Genomic DNA, 24,824 nt, shown 5'->3' with positions numbered 1-24,824 from the left:
CCAGAAGGTTATGTAGGCAAGAGACAATTGGCAAGGGATAATGTTTATACTTGAATATGTAAAAGGAAGTAAAGTGGGCGCATCTTGAGCATGAGATGATGGGGAGAATTCTGGAAGTCTTTTATTGCAACATTCCTGGATCAGTCTGTAGCCAGTGAAATCTGCTTAAAATAGAGGTCTGTACAAAAATCCTAATTTTATCGAAATTGTCAATAGTATCTCTTCTCAAGTTTGAATGTACAGTTGGGTCCACATATATTTGGACACAGGCACAATTTTCATACATTTAGCTCTGTATGCCACCCGAATAAAATTAAAATCAAACTATCCAAATGAATTTGAAGTGCAGGCTTTCAGCTTTAATTCAAGGGGTTTAACATAAATGCCAAGTACAAATTTTTCAACCATTTTTATACAGTCCCCCTATTTTCAGGGACTCAAATGTAATTGGACAAATTAATACAATCATAAATAAAATGTTCACTTTTAATATTTGGTGAGATTCCTTTACTGGCAATGACTGCCGGAAGTCTTGAACCCATCTACATTACCAAAGACTGGGTTTTTTCCTTTATGATGCTTTGCAGGGCTCTAACTGCAGATGTCTTCAGTTGATCTTTGTTTGTGGGCCTTTCTGCCTTCAGCAAGTGAAATGTATGCTCAATTGGGTTGAGAGCGGGTGATTGACTCGGCCATTGCAGAATATTACACTTCTTTTCCTTCAAAAACTCCTGGGTTGCTTTTGCAGTGTGTTTTGGATCATTGTCCATCTGTACTGTGAAGTGCCGTCCAATCAACATTGCTGCATTTGGCTGAATCTGGGCTGATCGTACGTCTCTAAACACTGCAGAATTCATCCGGCTGCTTCTGTCACATCATCAATAAACCCCAATGACCCAGTGCCACTGGAAGCCATGTATGGCCATGACATCACACTGCCTCCACTATGTTTTGCAGGTGACATTGTGTGTCATGAGCTGTTCCAGACCTTCTCCACACTTTGTTCTTCCATTCTGGTACAGATTAATCCTGGTTTCATCCACCTTTTCCAGAACTGGTGTGTTTTTTTTTTAGATGTGTTTTGGCAAAGTCCAGTTTGGCTTTTCAATTCTTCAGGCTTATGAATGGTTTGCACCTTGTGGTGAACCCTCTGTGTTTGCTCTGGTGAAGTCTTCTCTTGATTGTAGACGTTAATAATGATACGCTCATCTACTGGAGAGTGTCCTTCACTTGTCTGTATTTTGTGACTGGGTTCTTCTTTACCATAGTGAGGATCCTGTGATCATCCACCACTGTTGTCTTCCCTGATTATCCAGGCTTTATGTTGCTGAAGTCACTAGTTTATTCCTGTTTCCTCAGAATGTAACAAACTTGATTTGGCCACTCCTAATGTTGCTGCTATCTCTGATGGATTTGTTTCATTTTTGAAGCCTTACAATGGTCTGTTTCACTTGCATGGATAGCTCCTTTGAACGCATGGTGTAGTAACAGCACAATAGATTGCAAATGCAAGTACCACACTTAAAAATCAACTCTGGACCGTTAACCTGCTTAATTGATGAAGAAATAATGGAGTAGCCTACACCTGGTCATGAAACACAATTGATTCAATTGTCCAATTACTTCTGGTCCCTTGAAAAAGAGGGGATGGCTATTAAAAGCTGTAATTTCTAAACCAATCTTCCGATTTGGATGTTCATACCCTCAAATTAAATCCTGAGTGTGCACTTTCAGCCCATATCCCTTGCAGAATTATAGCTTGAATATGTTTTGGTAAATACCTGAAAAAATCTAAAATTGTGCCTTTGTTCAAATATATATGTACCAAACCACATGCATGTCAAAGTGAGGTAGAATATCCATTTAATTATGTAATTATATTCCAGTATATTTTAGGTTTGTGTTTGAAAAAGACACGCATTGAGCTGATGGTTTTCATCCTTGAATCCTGTTTTTAATTCTGTAGTTAGTTTGCTACTTTACATGACATGTTTTGTTGGGTTTTATTAGAAATTAAATTTTTCTTTTTAGATCTGTTTGGATTGAGAAAGAAAGTATCAACTCTGTATTTGTTAACGATGCTCCGGAGGAATCTCATCAAAGAATGTTTGTTGCTGCTTCCCTTTCCGTAAATGCAACTGGTAATTAGATCACCTTCATTTTGCCATAATTTTAATGTTATAGCAAACAAAGATAAATAAATCCTAATCAAATGGTCAAATATAGTTGAGATGCTTCTATTTGGACTCTTACTTGGAAAAGTATTTGCAATTTTGTTCATCTTGTAATTGGTACACTCCAGCCAAGACAGCAGAGTCCGCTTCTGGAAAATAAACAGTGGCCCACAGTTGAGCATTACAGCTTTCTCCATAACCTCCCTCAGCATGTGATCAGACCGTGAAGATAGAAGCTCATTATGAAGTCATCTCACCTATTCTGTATGGTCAGATAGCATCCGTTTTTGGATAGAATTGCAGTATAAGACCTGTCAAGAAGACAATCCTGTGAAAATGCTGCTATGCTGTTAGACCTTCGGCATTCAATTCAGGCGTTTCAGGGTGGAATTCATAGTCAGTGGAGGTCACTATAGCTTATTGCTCCTTGGTGAGCCTGCCACAATAAAAGGTATCACAGTAAGGCCCCTTTCACACACCCATTCCGTATGTCCATTTTTCATCCATCCATTGAGGGATAAAAAAAACGGACATGTATCTCTGGGGGATAGTGGACCTTAGCAGATGCTCTGCCTCTGTTAAAGAGGAAGTAAACCCTTTCAAACCACTTTGACCTACAGGTAAGCCTAGATTAAGGCTTACCTGTAGGTCCAAGCAATATCTCCTAAACCTATATGGTTTAGGAGATATTTGCCCGAAAATGGGCACCGCTGTCTACGGCGCATGCGCTGTAGACAGCGGCGCGCAGGCGCACTAAATGCGGCAAGTCCAAGAATGGATTTGCCTAATTTGTCGACTGCCGTGCGCATGCGCGGGAGTGACGTCATCGCAGCTTCGCCGAATGGCAGCGGCGGAGCTGCGAGACCCGACTCCCGTGCGCATGCGCGGGAGTGACGTCATCGCGGCTTCGCCGCTGTGATTCGTCGGAGCTGCGAGACGCCACCAGCAAGATGGATGCGGCGGACTACAGGGGACAGCGGCGACTTCGCTGGCTCCTGTGTCAGGTAAGTGACACATAATGAGCTACTATGCGATGCATAGTAGTCCATTATGCTTTACCTTTGCAGGGAAAAAAAGAGGAAGTAAACCCATTAGGGTTTACTTCCTCTTTAAGGCTTTCTTCCATAATCAAAAACAGAGCTTATTTTTTAATCCATAATAATAATAAAAAACGTTAAATGATGAAAAACTGATTTTGGTGAACGATCCACTTACATCCGATCCGCTGACATAGTTAACCCCCCCCCATTAACCACTTCAATACTGGGCACATTCCTCCCTTCCTGCCTAAGCCAGCTTTCAGCGATGTAGTTTAAGTTACAATTGCGCGGTCATGCTATGTTGTACCCAAACAACATTTTTAGCATTTTTATTCCCCCACAAATAGAGCTTTCTTTCGGTGGCATTTGATCACCTGTGCGTTTGTTTAGCAAAAAAAAAAAAAGACCGAAAATTTTGAAGGGAAAAAAGTTTTCTTTTATATTCACAGATTGACACAGCTCCTCTCTTAACCATTGGGTTGTTTCGCCACCTTTAGGAGAAGACTAGGCATAACATGTTATGAAAAAAAGAACTTTTAGTTCCGCCCAGGGGATGGTCCCTTATTTTGCCTAGTGAAGTACAAGGACCCAGGAACCCTTTGGGTCCATCGGTCCGTGTTTTTTCTGCAGAAGCTTTGCTTTTTGCGCAAGGCACAGGCAGCTGGGTGACAGGCTGGATACCCTTATCCTTGTAGTCTCCCCAGCCTGGCCAGCAAGCGTGTGCAGAGCTACGCACTGGGTCGGCCATGACGTACCTCAGCTCCAGAGGTGGTCGGTGAGCTTTAATGCTCCGGGGCACACATATGACTGGGCTACTGATGTCTGTGTCAGTGTGCCGTGGCCAGCAGCCACCCTGTACTGATCGGAGAGTGGGTCTGTGATGGAATGTCTCCCAGCTCTTCAGGACTGGTAAGTACAGCTCTCTCTGCCTTGGTGGGGCTGAGCAGCTGGGCATTCCCTGGGAGGTCGATTCAGGGGTCCCTCACCTCCCTCTCTTCTCTACCTTTCCCTATCTTCCCTCTCCCCATCCCTGTGGGGGATGCTGCTTGTGGCTGCTTAGTGGTGTGTGTCATGTCCGAGGGGCTCTCACCTGGGGGGGGCTGCGCTGGCTGGCTGTGCCCTGATGTGTGTTTTCCTCTCCCTGGGGGATGTCTGGTGAGGCTGTCTGCGATCGCTGCAGTGCTGTTCACCGCCATTTCTCTCACTGTCCCTCATGGTATTCAGTGTTCATTGGCCATCTTAGGTGAGGACAAGGAGCAGCATGCTCTCCTGTAGCTTGACGGACAGTTTCCCTCTTTTACCCTGTGATTTATACTGGACACTCGGCGGCCATTTTCTTGAAGCCTGAGCACATTTTTGGTAATTCTCAAGGAGAAGCATGCTTTCCTGTAGCCCGGCGGCCATTTTTCCCTCTGTTTTTATACTGCATTCTCAGCAGCCATTTTCTTGGAGCCTGAACACGTAGATCGGTTTCAGCGCCATAAGCAGCCATTCTGGATGGCACATTGTGACCTTCTATGCACCTGGGAGCTGACAAGGGACACAGGCACTACTAGCTGGACAGTGCAGAACCAGTCAGGGTGGTGAGTCCTGCGGGAAAGAGTCCCTCAGCCAGCAGCATCACTGTCCTAAGTCCCCATCAGGTGGCAGACAGGGTAGGGTCAGCATGGCTTCAGAAACTGGTGTTTCTCTTATATTCACCAACCGACACAGCTCCTCTCTAACTAAATGGGTTGTATAGCCTGCCATTAGGAGAAACTAGGCAAAATTGTTACACAATACACAGAACTTTAATCCCGCCCCTGGGGGCGGACCCTGTGCTATCAACCCTTCCCACTGCTCCTAGCAGCTTCAGTTTTTATTTTGCCTAGCAAGGAGAATGACCTAGGAAACCCTGCGGGCCCTCTCGGTCCATGTTTTTGCTGCAGGTTTGCTGCTTTTTGCGCAAGATGAAAGATCCTGAGATCTTTTATCAACTGCTGGCTGGGTGACAGGCTGGTTAAGGATATCCTTGTAGTCTCCCCACTCCGGCCATCGAGCAATGAGCAGGCCGCAGCTAAGGCTCGGCAGGCCACGACATGACTCAGCTCCAGAGGTGGTCGGTGATCTTCAATGCTCCGGGGTATACATATGACCGGCTACTGATGTTTAGTTGACAGTATACAGAGGCCAACAGCTACCCTGTAACTGCGCAGGAGTAGGACTGTGATGGAATGTCTCCCAACTCTTCATAACTGGTAAGTACGGCTCTCCCTGCTTTGGTGGGGTGAGCAGCTGGGCATTCCCTGGGGGTCGATTCGGGGGCCACCTCACCTCCCTATCTTCTCTCCCAAGTCCCTTTCAGCCCTCCTTCCCCCCTCTGAGGGGGGTGTCTGCATGTGCTGCGGGCAGTGTGTGTGTGGGTCGCTGTTTGTCACCTGTGGGGGCTCTGTGCAGCTGGCGTTAGTCCTGGTCCAGGTCTGGGGGTCCCAAACAAGTTGCTTGTGGAGGTTGTTCTGACTGTTAGCAGGCAACATTGTTTTATTTTTTGTTCTGTCACTGCATGGCGCTGTTCTGGTGGCCATCTTGGATTTGGACAAGCTGTAAATTCCCCTGGTGAGTTTCAGCCATTTTCTTGTGAATTCCTATTGATTACATTGGCGGCCGTTTTCTTAAAGCCTGAGCACTTTTTTTGCCGCTGTCCTCTTGTGTAAGCATTACATGTGCTTTCACTTGCTGCTTCCTGTGTTCACTTTGTGTGCAGGACGCTGGATGGCTCTTTGCTGAACGCTAAAGCTGCTCTGCAGATCATTGCACCGCTGTTTATAGCTGCTGCTGACAGTATTCTCCTCTCTGCAACTGGGAACCTCTTAAGGACTACAGGCACTGCTTGTGGCTTTTCACAGACCGCCCCAGGGTGGTGAGTCTATCGCTAACTACCCCCCCCCCCCACCCTCACGTGGCAGCAGCAGGAGGGTGGGACCTTCACTGTCCTAAGTCCCCTTGCAGGTGGCAGACAGGCTAGGGTCAGCATGGCTTCAGAAACTGGTGTTTCTTCCCCCGAAATCCAGGCTATAGCAACCGGGTCACCTGCGGTTAGCGCGGTACGCATTGACACGGTGACGGCGGTCCTTGACTCTTATGTTGCTACGATAGAGGTGGCACGTGGCAGGAAAGGTGCACGTAAGAGGCACCTTCCCCCCTCCCCTCCTCTGGGGAGAGCTCTGATGCAGACTCGGGCCATGCTGTGGCTGGGGACCCCTGCTCTGACCTATCAGACGTGGCTGACCAGGATCGTTCGGACAGTGAAGATGATTCCCCGTCCAGGCACTTGTTGGAGCACTTATCACAGCTGTGCGTGATACCCTGAAGATTCAGGAGCCAGCGGATTCCTCTGCGGGTGTACTGGACCCTTTTGGGTCCTGCAAGCCAGCACGTTCACCTAAGGTGTTACCGTATTTGACTTATTTTGACAAATTCATCCGGAGGGAATGGGGTCGCCCGCAACAGACCTTTTCGGTCCCAAGAAAATATGGCGGTGTGTTACCCTTTTGAGGAAAGCCTTCTCAAAAAGTGGTCGGCTCCTCCAGTCGTGAACCCCCTAGTGTCTAGCTTAAATAAAGTAACCACGATTCCGGTTGAGGGAACTCCTGCATTCAAGGATCCCACAGACAGGAAGGCGAGGCAGTGGCTCGTTCCTTGTTTAGGGGGGTGGGGGTCGGCCGTGCGACCTGTACTGGCTTCCGCACTGGTGTCGCAGACACTGACTGAGTGGGCAAAACTTTTGCACCACGAGTTGGGAGAGCAGAACGCCTACCCGATCTGCTTAGAGCTAGCAGGCCAACTAGTGCATGGCCTTAAGTACGTTTGTGACGTGGTCCTGGATACTCTTCCCCTGTTATCCAAGGCCTCAGTGTCAGCCGTGGTGCTGAGGTGCCTCATTTGGCTGAAATGCTGGTCTGCTGACCATACATCCAAGAAAGCCCTGACGGGTCTGGCCTTCCTTGGCGAACGGCTCTTTGGAGCCTCGTTATTTAAAATGCCACGGGGGGTAAGAGTACACTACTCCCACAGGCCAGGAAGGCTAAGGAGCCATGCCGCAGGCAAGGGCCCTCTTCAGGATAACTACCTGCACATACCCATATGCCTTCGGCATCAAAAGTTTCTGCATTTGGCAGTCGGGGAAGCCCACTACCAGTTTGTGGCTCTTCCTTTTGGCCTGGCATCAGCCCCCAAGAGTCTTTACCAAAGTACCGGCTCCAGTATTGGCGTTTTTGAGACAACGCGGGATCGCGATCGTGGGTTACCTAGTCGATCTCCTGAGAGCTTCTGCCTCAGAATTAGAGGAGGATGTGGCGATCAACTTGCAGTCCCTGCAAGAATTTGGGTGGCTGTTGAACCTAAAGAAGTCGGTGGTTGTACTTAGCGTCTGGAGTACCTGGGGTTGCTGTTGGACTCCAGGGAAGCAAGGGTTTTTCTCCCCTCAGACAAATTGCTGACACTCAGATCTGCGGTCAAACTACTGATGAACCGCAAGTGGTCATCACTCCGCTTTTAAATGCGGGTGCTGGGCCTCATGGTAGCCTCCTTCGAGGCAGTACCTTATGCCCAGTTTCAGTCCTGCAGAAGGAGATATTGATGAAATAAGACAAATCTCCATTGTCCCTGGATCGGCAGATCCAGGTGAGCCAGCCAGTCAGGGACTCCCTGATCTGGTGGTTGAGGTCCCCAGTGATTCAGTCCGGAAAATCGTTCCTTCCTCTGAAATGGCCGGTAAACACTACGGACGCCAGTCTATCCGGCTGGGGTGGAGTGATGGGTATTCAGTCAGCTCAGGGCCCAGGGCCTCTGTTCAACGGAAGAATCCAAGTTGCCGATCAATCTGCTCGAATTGAGAGCGAACAGTCTGTGTCTCCACACATGGTCGATGTGTCTTCAGGGGTGTGCGACAAGGATACAGTCGGACAACGCCATGGCTCTGGCGTACATAAATCACCAAGGGGGGACAAGAAGCTCAGCCGCTGCCCGGGAGGTCGCTCACATACTTCGGTGGGCAGAGCGACACGTTCCGTCACTGTCGGCCATTTACATCCCGGGGGTGGAAAATTGGCAAATGGACTATCTGAGTCGATAGATGCTAGACCCAGGAGAGCGGGCATTGCATCCGGAGATCTTCAGGCTGCTGTGCCTGAAGTGGGGCACACCAGACGTGGATCTTCTGGCCTCCCGTCTCAATCGGCAGGTGCCGAGATTCGTGGGCAGACACGCTGGTGGCTCCATGGGGTCAGTACCAGCTGATTTATGCCTTTCCTCCACTAAAACTGTTACCACGTCTGCTTCGCAGAGTGGAGGCAGAGGGGATCCCAGTAATATTGATTGCCCCAGATTGGCCTCGGCATCCCTGGTACGCAGATCTAGTGTGCCTGGTGGCAGATGGCTCTTGGCGACTGCCGTTACGAGAAGACCTTCTGTTTCAAGGTCCGATTCTCCATCCTGATTTACCATCACTGGTTTTAACGGCTTGGTTATTGAGAGCCAGGTGTTGAGGAACCGGGGTCTTTCGGACTCTGTGATCCCAACTATGCTGAGAGCACGGAAATCTTCTTCCCGGAAGATATATCATCGTCCCTGGAAGGCTTACATCTCCATGTGTGAGGAGAAAGGATGGCATCTGCGCTCTTTTTCTATATCCAGGGTCCTGCTGTTTCTTCAGCAAGGAGTAGACCTGAAGTTGGCTTTGAGCACCATTAAGGGACAAATATCAGCCTTGGCTGTCTTTTTTCAGCGACCCCTGGTGTCTCACTCTCTAGTGAGCACCTTTGTTCAAGGGGTGCGACATGTAGTTCCTCTTGTGCGTCCACCGTTGCCCCCATTGTATCTTAATCTGGTATTATTGGTGCTGCAAAGACCGCCATTTGAAAATATCAGAGAGATCCCTCTGACTCTTTCCTAGAAAATGTTTTTTCTAGTGGCCATTACATCGGCCAGGAGGATTTCAGAACTGGCGGCCTTATCCTGCAAGTCGCCCTACCTGGTTATACACAAGGATAAGGCGGTGTTGTGTCTGCAACTGTCTTTTTTACCGAAGGTGGTCTCGGCGTTTCACATCAATGATGACATTGTGTTACCATCTCTGTGTACTAAGCCGACACATCCTAAGGAGGTGGCCCTCCAGTCCCTGGACGTGGTTCGGGCTCTGAGGGTGTATTTGTCTGCCATGGCTCCCTTACGGAAGTCAGACTCCTTGTTTGTTTCGGTGGCTGGTCCAAAGAAAGGCATGGCGGTCTCGTCGGCCACCATTTCCTGGTGGATCAGACAGATTGTAGTACAGGCCTACGCCTTGAAGGGGCAGGTGCCCCCCTTTGCTGTCACGGCCCACTCCACAAGGGCTATCAGAACGCTTTGGGCTTTCCGACATAGTTTGTCACTGAAGTGTGTAAAGCGGCGACCTGGTCGTCTGTTCACACCTTTACAAAATTGTACAAGGTAGATGTCAGTGCATCGGCTGATGCCTGTTTTGGCTGCAAAGTTTTGCAGGCAGCTGTATAGTTGCAATTGCGTATACCATTTTTAGTTTTTTTTTTTAAGTTAATGCACTGTTGCATTTGTTACCGCAGTGTTGGTGCGGTTTAAGGGTAGTGTCTCTCTGTTAAGAAGACCCCTGTTTTTGTGGTGTTTTTTCCACACACTGTCGTTTTGTGTGTAAAGTTTTTACTAGTTCCCACTTGCCATGGTGGATGAAGTTTTTATGCTGTTTTCCCACCCCTCGTTTGGCACTGCTTGGGGACGTCCCAATGGTTAAGAGAAGAGCTGTGTCAGTCGGTGAATATAAGAGAAAATAGAAATTTTTGTACTCACCGTAAAATCCTTTTCTCTGTAATTCACTGACTGACACAGCACCCGCCCCTCCTATTTATTCTTTACGTTATACTGCTTGTTGACATACTGGGCTGCATGGCAGGCTGGGGGGTTGTTACCTAAGGGACCGCCCCTTGGGCGGAACTAAAAGTTCGGTGTTTTCCATAAGATGTTATGCCTAGTCTTCTCCTAAAGTTGGCGTAACAACCCAATGGTTAAGAGAGGAGCTGTGTCAGTCGGTGAATTACGGAGAAAAGGATTTGATGGGGAGTACAAAAAAACCCTATTTTTCTTTGTTTCTGTTATAAAATTTTGTAAATAAGTTTTCTCCTTCACTGATGTGTATTGATGAGGCTGTACTGCCGGACACTGAAAAGCTGGCACGGATGAGGAGGCACGGATATGCGGCAGTGATGGGTATTTGGGGTATTTCCTTGCTTACTCTCAAAAAGGACCTTCTTGCTTGCATTTACTTCCACGGGGCAAGCTGGTGGCCCTGTCCTGTAAGCTTCCCTATCACAAGGACAAGGTAGTAGTTCATCAGTCTCCTTCCTTTCTTCAGAAAGTGGTGTTGGCTTTTATATATGCAACAGTTTATTCCATATTCAATAGGCATACAGTTTTCAAAAATAGCCACAGTGGAGCAGGATCAAGTGTTCACAATGTAAACAGTAAGAGCTTTTTATCGACTTTTCCTCACGTGTCTGACAGGCTTGAGGAGAGTCGATCAGCTTCTCCTCTGACGGGGGGGAGGCGGGTTCTGTGCTGATTGTTTATTAGTACCACCCCTGCTGATGCAAACCCAGGACCACCAGAGATGCCACCAGATAGGCACTTGGACAGGCACTGAAAGGCTGCAATTATGGGTGGCACTGATGGGTGGCATGGATGGGCACTGATTGGCATCACTGATTAGGAGGCACTGGCAGGTATTGCTGGTGGTCACTGATTGGCATCCTGTGTGGGCACACATGGCCACCAGGAATACCATACCTGGTGTTCATCAGTGGTGGTCCTGGGTTTGCATCCACGGGGGCTGTGCTGATAAACAATAAGCGCAGAACAGCCTGTCAGAGGAGCCGCCGATCGACTCAGTCCAGTGCTGCTAGGATAACCTGATTTCTCATAGTTCCAGGATATTGGACAGTCCAGCTTCCTCTTGAGCTCATGCGACCTTGAGTTGAACTAGGGGCCATAACTCCTCCCCAGCCATACTGGCTGTAATCTCTTACCATCCAACGGAGAGGGAGAAAGGACTTCCCGGCCCAGAGACTAGACCCACCAAAAGAAAGCCCTCATCTGACCGATCCAGACAAATCTGATTGTCTAGAGAGAGAGGAGATCTGTCCCATTTCAGAGGCCAGGAAATTCCACTGTTGTAATGGACTCTTGACCTTTTGAACCCGTACAAAGGCATTGAGGTCTAGAATTGAATTAACCCTTTCTTTGAGAAGCATGAACAGATTGAAGTAGAAACCCTGGAACTATTAGGCTCCAACCTCCCAGATCCACAATAAAGTGCTCACCCTAATGGAACTCAAAGGTGCTGGCTCTGCTCAAGATTAAGGAGAAAAATAATTCCTGGGTGGCTGCACAGAAAAAAAAGTCATCTTTATTGGCAAATGATTAAAATCCAAGTACAGTCAACTCATAAAAATAAGGAAACAGGACAGAACGCGTTACAGTCCCCATCATGGCGCTTATTCATAGCTACTTTTTATTAGGCTTTGGTACCGTAACCATTATTCCCTGACACAGACTGAAGTGAAAAAAACTTCTCTGGTAGAAAGGAATAAAATTTGATGTTATAGCTGGACATCACCAGATCGTGGACCGACCTGTCGGAATCTAGAGTGAGCCAAGGGCACATGAACCAGTGAAGGTGTTTCCACACTCTAATGATGTGTGGGTACATACCTTCGTTCAGAGTTGAGCTTATCTGCGGGCTAGGAGTACCTTTGGAGCCAGGGGCGTTAGGCACTGTCCGAGGGGCCCTAAAAGGTTTGGCGCCTGTAACAAAGTACCCAGGGGAATGAAAAATCTTTTGAGCTGTGAAAGAGCCTGGGTTTTTTACATGTCTCCTTCCTCTTCCCCTTCCCCTTCTTGGACTGCAGGAGGAAAGGTATTCTTGCCGCCCATCACATTTTTAATGGTGCTGTCCAAAGAGACATTTTCGAAAAGACCTCTATTGAGTGGGATTATAAAGGCAACAATACAAATAAGAAATTATAAAACATATAAATTTATTAACCTAGTCAAAATGTACATAACAAAAAATAAAACTAGAACAAGCACTGCATATTCTACATAGCATCTAAAAACAGTTAATTGGTGAGAGAATGATACTGTCCGCTTATGAGTTCCAAGACCTCCAGAAAGTGGTGGAAATGGAATAAGCGGGTCATCCAACACGTTTCGATATTTCAAACAGTATAATCTTCAGGGATGAAATATTGTAACATTCTCTATAATGGATTAGACGAAAATCCATTAAATATGTAACAAATGTATCAAAAAATGTCCATAATCTTTTGCCAAAGAATATAAAAATCAACTTACTATACACCATTGATTCACTGAGACAAAAGCATCTCTCATTACCCCTATGGATGGAGAGGGGAGGAAATCTCCACCTTTCTCAAGCAAGTCCACCCATGGCTCCTCTGACATCTGATGCAGGGAGACTGAACGTCACTGTCCTCAAATGGTGTTAAGAGGAATATGAGGCTGCACAGGGATTTACTTTAAAAGAAAGAGCGATAATAAAACCACTGAGGTAACCCCCACATCATTGGAAGATTAAGCCCACTCCTCTTGGGGGGGGGGGGGGGGGGGATAATCATCTTACCCTATCGTAGGGAGATGAGGGGCTAGATGAAGCTTCCATTCAAGCTGTCCTCGGATGTATCCTGTGGCCTTTCCATTAAGAAAAATAGGAATGATGCCATATGTCTCCCTTGGCGTCCTTTTATATGGTGGTGTGAGTGCAAAAAGGTGTGCGCCGTGACATGGCGCACATTAATGCATCTACGTGCACGCCAATGCGCCACGGCGCACATTGAGTGCCACGCCTTCCTCACGCCCTGCACATTCATGCACCATGGTATTCCTCACGCATCTCTGCGCATGTCAAAACATCACATACATTCATTCAATGCCAAAGTACCATAAATAAACATGTATGTAACATGTATATCACAAAATATGCGTTCCAGGCGCTCACTAGTGCGTTTCAAGGTGACGCCAAAATGGCGCCTAACACCTGATTGGCTATAGCCTGTATTTTCAGCGCATACCTGGCTGCAATATTTGCGTTCCAGGCGTACAAACATGCGCTCAGGGCTCACCAAAAAAAAAGAAAAATCCATTGGCACTGATATTGATATGTAGAGATCCCATCAGGACAGTCCGGAACCAAACAATGGTCCCGAAGATGTCCGAGGTCCAACCCAATATACCCATTCAAAACAAGTATGTAATTTGAAACAAAATACATAATTTAACCACCACCAAAATTATAGTGGGCCAGAGTTGCACATAACTGTGCAACTATGGATTCCATATTTGACTAATAACCACCTTCAAAGATTTTCTGGTATATCCCTCCATCAAAGGGGGGCTTCCAAGAAACAGGGGCTCCCTCCGCGTGGTGAATAACCACGTGGGGTCCCCCTCTTTTGCAGGGCAGAGACGCAGAGGGCAAGGGGAAATTTTCCTGCCTAAACCCCTCCTAAATCCCTAATCTTCAGGACGGAGGGGTGAGAAAGGAAGAAAAGACACTCTTTTTAATGGGGAAAAGGTGGAAAGATGCTTATGCCAAAACCAGAGAACCTTACAGAATTAATCTATAACGAACACTTCAAAAAAGAAAAAAAATCAACAATTGAATAAATAACAAAAATACCCCAAAATGGACTAACCTCTGCTGTAATCAAGACACCCACCACCAGATCCATAAATAGGAAAATCTTAGTGGCCAGGGTCGGACGAGTGATCCAGACCATGCTTCTGTAAGATTTACCAAGAAAAAAAAAATCTATAAATGGTAAAATCAATTGACCTGACCCTAATAATAATAATAATCTTCCAAATCAGTCTGTTATGCCTGAGCTGAAACCCTCTAGAAATGGACTAGAACTCTCTTCTTCATTTAAGCCAGGAGGGGTTGTGGCCCTCAAGTATCTAACACTTGTTCCAATCCCCCCCTCTTATGGGTATATATAGCCTGTCAATTACTGTGAAATTAACCTGCGGGAGTCTGTAGTTGTTGTCTAGCAACATGTCTACCTAAAGGTACATATAGATTGCATATGCGCATGCTGTGCATGTGCTTTTCTACTCTTTTTCCAAAATTCCTGTTTAGTTTTACCTATGTAGAAGGCACCACGCTGGCACTGCATGAGGTAGTCCACCCCCTGGGTTTTACAAGAAGCATAATGCTTCAGGGTGAATGTCTCCCCATTAGGCAGTGCCAGTGTGGTCCTCCTACCTATCACACCACATTGGGAGCACGTCCAGCAAGGGTATGTGCCCTTGGTTTACATGGCTCTTTTCTCTTATTACCTTTGTATTCACTCTGGGTAAGTATATTTGCTAGTGAGCTTGCTTTTTTGTAGGTAATTTGTGGTCTAGGACCAACAAGAGTCTTTAAAACAGAGTCTTGTGTAAGAATTGGCCAATATTTAATGATTTTTCTAATATGCTCGTGTTCATTTGAAAACCTTAATATAATTCTAGTCATGTTATCGCGCTTTTTTATTTTAGATTTGAAAACTAGATCCTTTCTATTAAGGCTTTTTTAAGTGAAGATTTTGTATAACCTCTGTTTAGTAATCCTCCCACTCCCCCAGGTACAAGTTGGCATATGAGGGTGCATAGCACGTCCCCATAGCCACCCCCTGTACCTGGAGGTAGTGGGAGCCCTTGAAGAGAGAAACAACGTGTTTCAGTATTATATTCCCGCATCTGTATGACACAGATTAAACTTCCAGTCTGTGATGGTCCTCTGCCTAAGAACCCTGTCAATGACCGCAATCCCCAAATCGCGTGGAATTATTATAAAGTGATTCCACATCGATGGTGACTAAAAATGCTGATTGTGGGATCATCGAATCCTCTAGTATTTTCAAAAGATGGATCGTATCTTTCACATACGAAGGTAGGTCCATTATGTGGGGTCTAAGGTATTGGTCAATAATTTTACTTCTACCCTCTGAAATACATCTGTTCAATGAATTAATGGGTCTTCCGGGGGGATTGTATAAATTCCTTGTGGACCTTAGGCAAAGCATACATAGTTTGTACCCGAGGATGTCTAGTTGGGGCAAAATCCCAGGTATCCTTGGTGATAACACCCTAATTTTAGGCATCATCAATTAGTGTATAGAATTCAGTATTGAATCTATCTACTAATGATGCCAAAATTTTCCGATAACATTGAGCATTTTTAAGTATTTTCAAGCACATGTTTTCATAATCATTGTTGTCCATAAGGACAATGTTTCCTCCCTTGTCCGATGTTTTAATTGTAATTTCCATATTTTTAAGGGATTTAAGAACATGTTTTTGATCTGGGTTTAAGTTCTGAGGGACCCTCTCTTTTCCTAAAGTTTCAATCTCTTCAGTAACCTGTCTAATAAACAGTGCCAAAGTGGGATTTTGATTAAGAGGTGGAAAATTGTGTGACCTTCTTTTACACTTTTTAATAGGCTCTCCCTTTACTTCCTCCCCAGGTTCCTCAACATCAAGGTACTCTTCCCATGTTTCATCCAATGATGCATTCTCTTGTAACAACAGATTTAAATCTTGAAGTGCCCGAAAATCGGCAGCTTTCAAATCAGGTGCCAATACTGGCTCTTTGCTGCATTGTTTGGTGTATAAGCTCTTAAAAAAGAGCTTTCTAGCCAAGGGATTTAAATCTTTAATGGTCTCAAAGTTGTCATTGGTGCGGAAGGATAGACCTAGGGAGAGTACCTCATGTTCTACCTGGGTTAAAGTGTGCGAGGATAGATTAACATTCAATCCCTCTCCTGCATTCCCCTGGTCATGGGCAACTCCATTTCCAATTGCGTCACAGGTGGCTGGGACAATGGTGGTATATTGCTTCTGTCTAAAAAATCAAGTTGGGTGCGTGGGGTTTTAGGCATTCCTCCCTGATCTTAAGAATTAGTCTTATTTTTACCTCTATTTGAAGAAACACCTTTAGACGATATACCTCTTCCACTGCCCCTTCCACCCTTTGTTGGCTCCATATGGAAATCAAGTATAGTTTTCTTGTTTGTTGGACTTCCCCTTCCATCTCATACTGTTTGGGAGGCGGTCCCTTTCTTTTGCCAAAGAGTCAACCTGTTTCGGAGGAAGCTGAGGAGAAGGAGTTAGAGTGTCAGAGGAATAATCATTCACCTTGGTTGTACCCTCTTGATTCAAATTCTTTTTGTTTTTGGTTTTAAATTTTCTCTTTTTTTATCACTGTTCCATTTGTATGCCCGAGCATCGCTGAAGTTATTTTTGTCTCGCCAATATTTTTCTTTTTTAATCCGAATTTGTTTCCCAAATGTTATGAGATGTTCTCTGAGCTTATTTTCTAAGTGTGTATAGTTTTCATGCTCTTTCAGCGGAATTAGTTTGGCATACAGTAAATTAATTTCTATGTCCATAGCCTCTAATTGTTGTCGTTATTCATTCTATAGTAATATCATAAGATTTTTTTGAACACTCATTAAATTTAGCTTCCTAGTTGGTCTTAAGCTCTTTAGAAATATTTTTCTAGTATTGAAAAAATCTGAATTCTCAAGCCTATAGGGTTAATATTTTCTCTAATATATCTCTGTAAGGATTCAATGTGCCAATGTAGTGCCGACTTTCTTGTCTGTCTTGCTGAGTTTTTGTAAGATTGAAAAAGAGAGATGACAAGTCTGAAGCAATCTGATCCTTTTCTTGATAGCTAGATTGAATCTGGGTCATAAGTTCATCCCACCCCCGTAAATCCCCCATGTCTAGATCTTGGCGGAAGCGTGACCAATAGAAAACACCAAAGGTTGCCCAATAAAAGAATAGAATGAATCTCAAAACAATGTGATCCAACATGAAAAACGATTAACGCCTCTCCAATGGGGAGATGTCCAAAGAGACATTTGCACTGGAAAGGCAGGTATGGTCCTTAGACCAACACTTGAGCCAAAGGACTCATCAAAGCACCACTGCCAACAGTGTGGCCCATGCCAAACTTGAAGGGACTGCCCCCAGAAGAGACCCAGGGAGCCCTAGAAGTCTACATCAGTAGGGAGGAGGAGATGCTCAGCCGTCCCACCAGGAGGGAATTTCAGAGGCTAGGGAAAGTTGGCGTGGGTGGCAGCTGCTGGACTGACCCCCCCCCCCCCCCCCCCCCCCTCCAAGTTGCAGCTTCACCCCACAACAGGTCCAGGTGACCATGACCACCAAAGTAGGGGGGCTGTTTGCCAGGGTAATACTGTGACACGGACTCCGGGACCCAGTCATGTATGTCCCTTCCAGTCTTTTAACTTGCAGGCGACCCTGGTCCAGGGCTGAGCTGTTGCATTGTGCGCTTGATGGCTAGACTGAGATGACCACTTGGTTTTAAAATATCCAGCCTGTTGCCCAACCGGGCTGGTAATTGAAAATTATCTGCAGACAAAAGGAAAAGAATCAGTGGGACCATTCAATGAGAGGGGTTTTTATGCACAGAGGACTGCCCATAGGAGGAGGTCGAGCTCTTTCCTGCCTAGTTTTCTGCTCCTGGTACCTGGCCTATTAAACCCCATGAGTCATGAATATGAAGACAATCAAAGCTGTGTCCATCAATGAACAAAGAGAAATTGTTTACCCTCACTATCCTACTCTGTGATCAGAAAAATTGGATACCATAAATTTCCCTAGTGGGGACACAAACGGGAATAAATACATGACAGTGGTTTTAAACCCTAATCATTAAAATTTTGAAACAGTTTTTTTTCCTTTAGTATATATTATTGTACCAAGATGTTTTTTATTTACAGACATTTTTATTTCCTTCCTGATATAGGCTCTTTGCTAATGCTGCGGGAAACGTCTTTGCTTCCCTCTATTCCAGGATTGCCTGCACTTATTACTATGCTGTTTGCCCCTGTAATTGAGCTAAGGTAAATTTTGTGATTAAAAAATATATATATATATATATATATATATATATATATATGTATATATATATATATATATATATATATACACATATACATATACACATATATATATATATGCACACACACACACAATGGGGTAGATTTACTAAAACTGGTGCACATTGAATTTGGTGCAGCTGTGCATAGTAACAAATCAGCTTCTAATTTCAGCTTGTTCCGTTAAGCTTTGACAATTAAACCTGGAAGCTGATTGGTTTCTATGCAGAGCTGCACCAGGTCTTGTACGCTCTAGTTTGAGTAAATCTCCCTTATTGTCCTGTTTTATATCTTATCTTTATATATGTTGCTCTTCTTGAATGGTGAGGTCTTTCTGCAGTTAGATTAGAACAAAATGTACTTTTCCTTCTGGTTTATTGAGAGACACAAGAATTCTGATACTGTTGGGCTGTCACTAGCAAAATGAAAAATTGTGGCCCAGGTTCTAGTGAGGTTGTAAGGATCAATTAGTAGACTTTATAGGTATGTCAATGCGTTACAAGATTGCTACACACGGGTGCGATTGATTTTTAGGATGTCCCCATTCCTGACTTTAAACGCCTCAAATTTGCCACCTTACCTTAAACTTTTTTCTGCATTTTGTTATGCTACAATATCGCTTAATCTGGATTTTATACAAATGAGCAACACAAACTAGTCTACACAAGGAAAAAGACTACTTGGGATTCTTAAATTATTTATAAACAGATGTACAGCCATTGACTTATTGGGCTTACCAGTTACCTTCTCCTGGCCTGCTCTTCCACGTCTAGGGGTTCCTAGGGTTGATAACCAATGACTTGAACGCTGACATGGATAAAGTCCTTTAAAAGGTTTTATTTTGCAGTAGTAACATCCAATAACAGTCTCTCATGGGAACAGAGGGCACGGCTGAAGAACTTGGGCACCTTGAACTGCAAGTCTAGCAAAGTCTCTACTTCCACCCAGAGAGTAGCCACTCGCAGCTGGGTACTTGAAAGCTGAACGGATCTCTAGCCAGAGATCATGACAGTCAGCATGTTGACTCAAAACTTGAAACAATTCTGTGAACGTGTACAAGTTGTAACTAAGGGTGAACAGGAACCTTTTTCCTCAGTACCTGGAACGTTCTCTGTCTCCTCAATGGTACTAGGAAATTGTGAATTCGTCAATGTCCTTCCCAACTCAGTAACCAGGCACTTCTCAGGATGCCACTTGTCGGCCCACCTAAGAGTGCTCCCCCGGTCCCTTCCACGAGCTGTGGCACCTCTCCAAGCCGAGAGCACACCCGGACACCTTGAATCCTCCCTTAGTTACTGCTCCTTGAACCAGCAGGTTCCAAGACTCTGGAACAGACTGATCCCTACCCCAGACCAGGCAGGTCTGTTAGGGGCCTCTAACAGGAACATGTTGCGGTATGTCGAACACCCCGTGACCGGGACCCCTCACGGGGCTACCCCAGTCCTGAAACCAGAACAGACAACGCAGGCCTCACGAACGCCTCTCCCCTCAACACGTAACCCACACATCTTAAGTACCCCTTCTCAGACTCCCCAGTGGGGCCCGGCACTCCCACTGATTGGTTCCGAGAAGGTTGATACTCAAAACGTCCAACCAGGCCTGGTTCTGGCCTGTTATGTGCACCTCACCGTTCACATGACCAGGCAGAACTTCTAACACAGCTCGGCCAGACTGATGTTAAGGCCAGCCTATGTAATTAACCCTCAGAACCCCTACTGTTCTGAGGCAAAAAACTAAATTTACATGCGTATGACATTTTGTCCAAAATGCCATCCGCTACACAGAAAATTTGGGGAAATCTGTTTGCTGAGTGAACAGTTTTATCCAATGACAACTCAACACTTCAGCAGCCAGTAGGATAGATTTAAGCACTGCATACATGGGTCGAATTCTGAAAGAATTCTCTGACCAAAATCATAACCAAAAATCTTTGTTCGAATTTTGCACAGTTAGTGAGCTGCAGCGCTCAAATTTGAGAGATCAAGCATGTTGGAAGTTTTGGAAAACGCTAACAAATTTCGAATCAATGATGGGAGAATTGTGCGAGACGTATAATCAAAAAAGAGAGCATGAGCTGTGCCCTGGAAAGAAAAGATTCCCGGCCACAAATTCTTTTCTGCAGCAATATGTGGTGAAATTGAAGGCATGGTTGGTCGAGTCTCGAAATCAATGGTGGCACCATCGGATCACAAAACGCACAAAGTTTCAGATTTTCAAAAGACATTCAGACCATGTATGGCCTGCTTTAGTCAGAACCAATTACCTTAAAGTGAAATATCATTGGATTTTTGTTTTTGTTTTTTTAGGCTATAGATAAAAGCACCAGTATGTAAATCATAATACAGTGGTATTAAAGGATATGCACAATTTCATTGTTTAGACAATATACTCAGGATAGTAAAAATTTGGCTTCTCAGAATGGTATCCGAAAAGACTAGAGTATTTTCACAAATTTAAGCGTATTTTTTTTTCCTCCTGTTGAAATATCTGAGAATACTGTTTTTCAGTTGAAGCGGGCTCTTGCACCTGTGATGGCTGTATGGATTAATATTTCTGTACAGCTATTATTTTAAGTTATGTTTGTTTTCTAGAGTTGATGACATGAGAAGAGAGTACACAGGTGCCCTCTGTGGTCTGGGTTGGCATTGCAGAAATCTTGCAGTATGGCCAGAACATGACATTGAGCTAGCTTTTGATGTTCGCTTCACCACTGAAGATCTTGTGAAGGTTTGTAATTGAACATGTGTGTTTTTTTTGCTTTTCTACTCTAGCGTTCCATATTGGCTCTGCTTATGTTTTTTTCCTTTATTAAAGATAAATATGATAAGGTCCGCTATAAACAGATTGGTTTGCTACAGTCTTGGTGGCTCTGTCAGCATTGAATGTACTGGACGGCTTCAGGAAGATATTCGGGAACAGCTGTTGAGGTATGAATCTTTTACATACACAAGAAATTAAAGTTTCTAGCATTATGTTTGTATGTCATTGTCATTACAGTTGGCCACAATAGGGTACTGTGTCGCTTCACAATACATTTGGCATAGAATCTGCTGTTCTGCATTGCTTAAATATTTGTATCACTACAGTTTGTGCTTTGATCTGTCAGCCATATATAATGGTAGATTATCTAACACGTCATAACCTAATTAAATTGCTCTGGAGGTATATTTTGTAGCATACTGACAGTTGAGTAATCTATAATAATTAATGGATTACTGCTTGCAACCAATAGGGTTATTAAGCAACCTGTCACTTCAGCTCTGTCAGATCATGCCCCATTTTGAAAACTGTTTTGGTTTGTTACTTAAAGCGAACAAGCGAGTCCTAGACAACCTTTATTAAACTGTTTTAAGGATTTTAGCATGCTTTATTGAATTGCATTATTGATTTTATTTTTGCCATGGATATATTGGGGTTGCTGCTATTTTCAGTTAGTCGCAGATTTGAGGTTTAAGCTTACGTTGCTAACATTTGAACCAACACAGGAAAGTTAACCAAATTATTTCATGAGAATATCATCCCCTATTCTACCCTAGTGTCTATTCTTCCTACATTGGAACTCCTTTTTTAGCTTGGATCTTTGTGTAACTGAGCTTAGTGAGAAGAGGAAGTGTATATATTTGAGAAAATCAAGATAAGAGACACTCTGCTTCACCTGCATCTGCTGGTGCTGTAACTTCTGACTTGAGCTTTGAGTGTAAGTGGTGCAATTCTCTATCCCTGTTCTATGTGAAAAAAGAAAAGATGAAAATTCCATTGCAGACAGACTTTTCAGGCAGATCAAAACTCATGCGTGGCTAGAGAGTAGGGCAAGCACGATGTGACGGCAATGTTTGTACCTCACTTAAATGATTGATACATAAAATAAGTGATTAAAACATTTTGCAAGAATCAACCAATGAGGTTGCCGCTATTACAGATAAAATTAAAACGAATGATAACTGTGTGAAAAGAATACATTTATTTAAACTTACTATTGTACAGAAAAAAAACTTGTATTAATCAGATATTACCAGCTATAACTTAGATGATACAACCTTAGAACAAAGATGTTACCAATGATGCAAAGTAACAGGAATATTGCTTAAATGGACCGACAAAAGGTATCAGTAGATCAGGACAAATTGTAGGACAGGGAAAGTTAAAGAGAAGATGGCTGCACACAAAGAAAGCAAAAGAGGTGCATTACAGAGAGAAATCCTTGCGGGTAAAAACCCACCCCTCCTCACCCTCTTTCCATATGTTAAGACTGTAACATTAAGCCAATGAAGGTGGGGGGTTCTTAAGCTAGTTCACCAGCTATCACTTATGATAAAGTTATTCCTGTTCCCTTCGCATCTCCCACCTCATTTGAAGTGACATTCCAGCTAGTCCACAGATTGTGCTACCAAATGGTCAGGGAAGAGACTTTTGTCAGATAGCTACTCTATATAAAATTCCACAGCTGGGTATGGTGTCTGTTGCTTCTAAACTTATCCAAGCAGTATTCTGAAAATCTAGATTCATCAAAAGCTCATTGTAAGTTCAATCTTGAACTGATGCCCTCCCTCAATGATCATGCATCCACCCACGACAGCCCAGAAATCCAACCCCTTAACCACCACTACTGCAGTCTTCTCTTCCTTTCTTGGACATATTGAAACCCATCAAGGTAGACTAACAGCAAAGAATTCCTGGTGCCTTTTGGGATTCCACGTCCGGACCAATGTTTCCACATGCCTCTGCCTTGGAAGAGCGGAACTCCAACATCAATGGCAGAATCCTGGCATATTTTAGTCCCGTAACTTGGGAATGCAACAAAGATTAGATTGGACAGTGAGATGGCACTGTTTAGCATGGTGAAGGTTGGTTAAGGACAGTCTTGTAATTGCACCTTGGTTTCAAGATATGGAGTGGTGGTGGTAGTTGTTGCTGCATCTTCAGGTGGTGATAGGGTGGGCCTCCAGACAGTAGTGCATTAGTACAAAAAGGAGAATGTTCGTGTACAGTTATAGGAGGAATGCCAGACAGGAGCAATGGTGTGGCCATTAAGACTAAATACTTATAAGGGGTGGAATGTGGACGAGTAAAATGGGATCCCCACAGAGTCTAAGCAACAGCCAGTATCATCCATGGCCCTTGATGGTAGGGATAGTCAACACTGCATGCTATTGCCAGGTCCCTGGGTTCACCACACCTGCTCACAGGGCTTAGGTTAACCACTTCCGGACCAGCCGCCACAGTTGTACTGCGGCAGGTTGGCTCTGCTGGGAAAATTGACATACGTCGATTTGCCTTTTGACCACTAGGGGCGCGCATGTCCGGAGCCGATACGAGTACCCGGCCGGCACGATGACTGGCAACCCACGATCGCTCATGAAAGAAAACACACAGATCCCAGTTCTATCGGGAGGGGAGACTGACTGTGTGGTCATACTAAGTATGAACACAGATCTCTCTTTCTCTAGTCAGTCCCATCCCCCCTACAGTTAGAACACACTCAGGGAACACAGTTAACCCTTTGATTGCCCCCTAGTGTTAACCCCTTCCCTGCCAATAACATTTATACAGTAATCAGTGAATTTTTTATAGCACCGATTGCTGTATAATTATCCCAAAAATGTGTCCAACTTGTCCGCAGCAATATCGCAGATCAACACCATTACTAATAAAAAAAAAGCCATAAATCTATCCCCTATTTTGTAGATGCTATAAATTTTGTGCAAACCAATCCATATACACTTATTGGGATTTTTTTATTTTATTTTTTTACCAAAAATATGTATATCAGCCTAAATATACGTATCAGCCTAAACTGGGGAAAAAAATATTTTTGTGGGGGGGGGGGGGGGGGGGAAGTGGGATACTTATTGCTATAATAAATAGGATGTGTTTTTTTTTTTTTTTAATTGTTGCTCTTTTGTTTATAGTTTATATATAAAAAATAGACTACAGAGGTGATCAAATACCACCAAAAGAAAGCTCAGCATCGCATGACTGTGCAATTGTCAGTTAAAGCAACACAGTGCCATATTGCAAAAAATGGCCTGGTCATTGGGCAGCCAAATCTTCGATGGCTGAAGTGGTTAGAGCAGTAGACAGACTGTGAGATGTAGAATTGCAATAAAAACAAAGACTTGGATGTCCAAGGGCAATGGTTGTGAAATATGGTACTTGTAAACCATTATGTAGGACTAGGGATGCACCGAAATTTTCAGCCGCCAAAACATTATTAGCATTAATTTGCCGAAAGTGAATTCTTGCCAATACTACAGGGGCGTCATTCTGGAGCGCCCCCGTCCAGTCCTCTCCAATCTCTTCCCCTCCCCCCTCCTCGACGAGGCAGCTGAAAGCAAAACGGTGCTCTTTGGAGGAAATAATAAAAAGTGCATTTTTCCCCCAAAAAAATAAAATTGTTTGATAGACTGCCTCACAAACTGTGACATAAAATATTGCAACAATTTTATTCTGTTGGGTCATATCTTCCTATCTCTATCATCTCTATCTCTATCATCTCTATCATCTCCATCATCTCCATCTCTAGTTTGGTTCTATGTAATTGTCTACCAAAAAATACTGATTTAAACTTGTAAACAAAAAGTTCCTGGAAAGGCCTGGTC

At 44.4% G+C, this 24,824-nt stretch overlaps 1 protein-coding gene across 3 annotated transcripts in view; it reads left to right on the top strand.

Moving 5' to 3' along the window:
* TDRD9 (tudor domain containing 9) overlaps positions 1–24,824 on the top strand; it is a 391,054-nt gene that overhangs the window by 329,779 nt on the left and 36,451 nt on the right. For 2 of the 3 annotated variants that reach the window (XM_077467571.1, XM_077467570.1), the window contains exons 31-34: positions 2,032–2,141; positions 18,093–18,189; positions 20,817–20,952; positions 21,040–21,152. In XM_077467571.1, the coding sequence (XP_077323697.1) occupies positions 2,032–2,141; positions 18,093–18,189; positions 20,817–20,952; positions 21,040–21,152 (456 nt within the window). Of the gene's footprint in view, positions 1–2,031; positions 2,142–18,092; positions 18,190–20,816; positions 20,953–21,039; positions 21,153–24,824 lie in introns of those variants that run through there. The other variant, XR_013270091.1, reaches the window with a different exon arrangement.

The sequence above is a fragment of the Lithobates pipiens genome, unplaced genomic scaffold (genome assembly GCF_037356315.1).
Source record: "Lithobates pipiens isolate NorthernLeopardFrog02 unplaced genomic scaffold, aLitPip1_a1.2 Scaffold_57, whole genome shotgun sequence".
In the NCBI taxonomy this organism is placed as follows: domain Eukaryota; kingdom Metazoa; phylum Chordata; class Amphibia; order Anura; family Ranidae; genus Lithobates; species Lithobates pipiens.
This window is presented reverse-complemented; position numbering and strand designations above follow the sequence as displayed.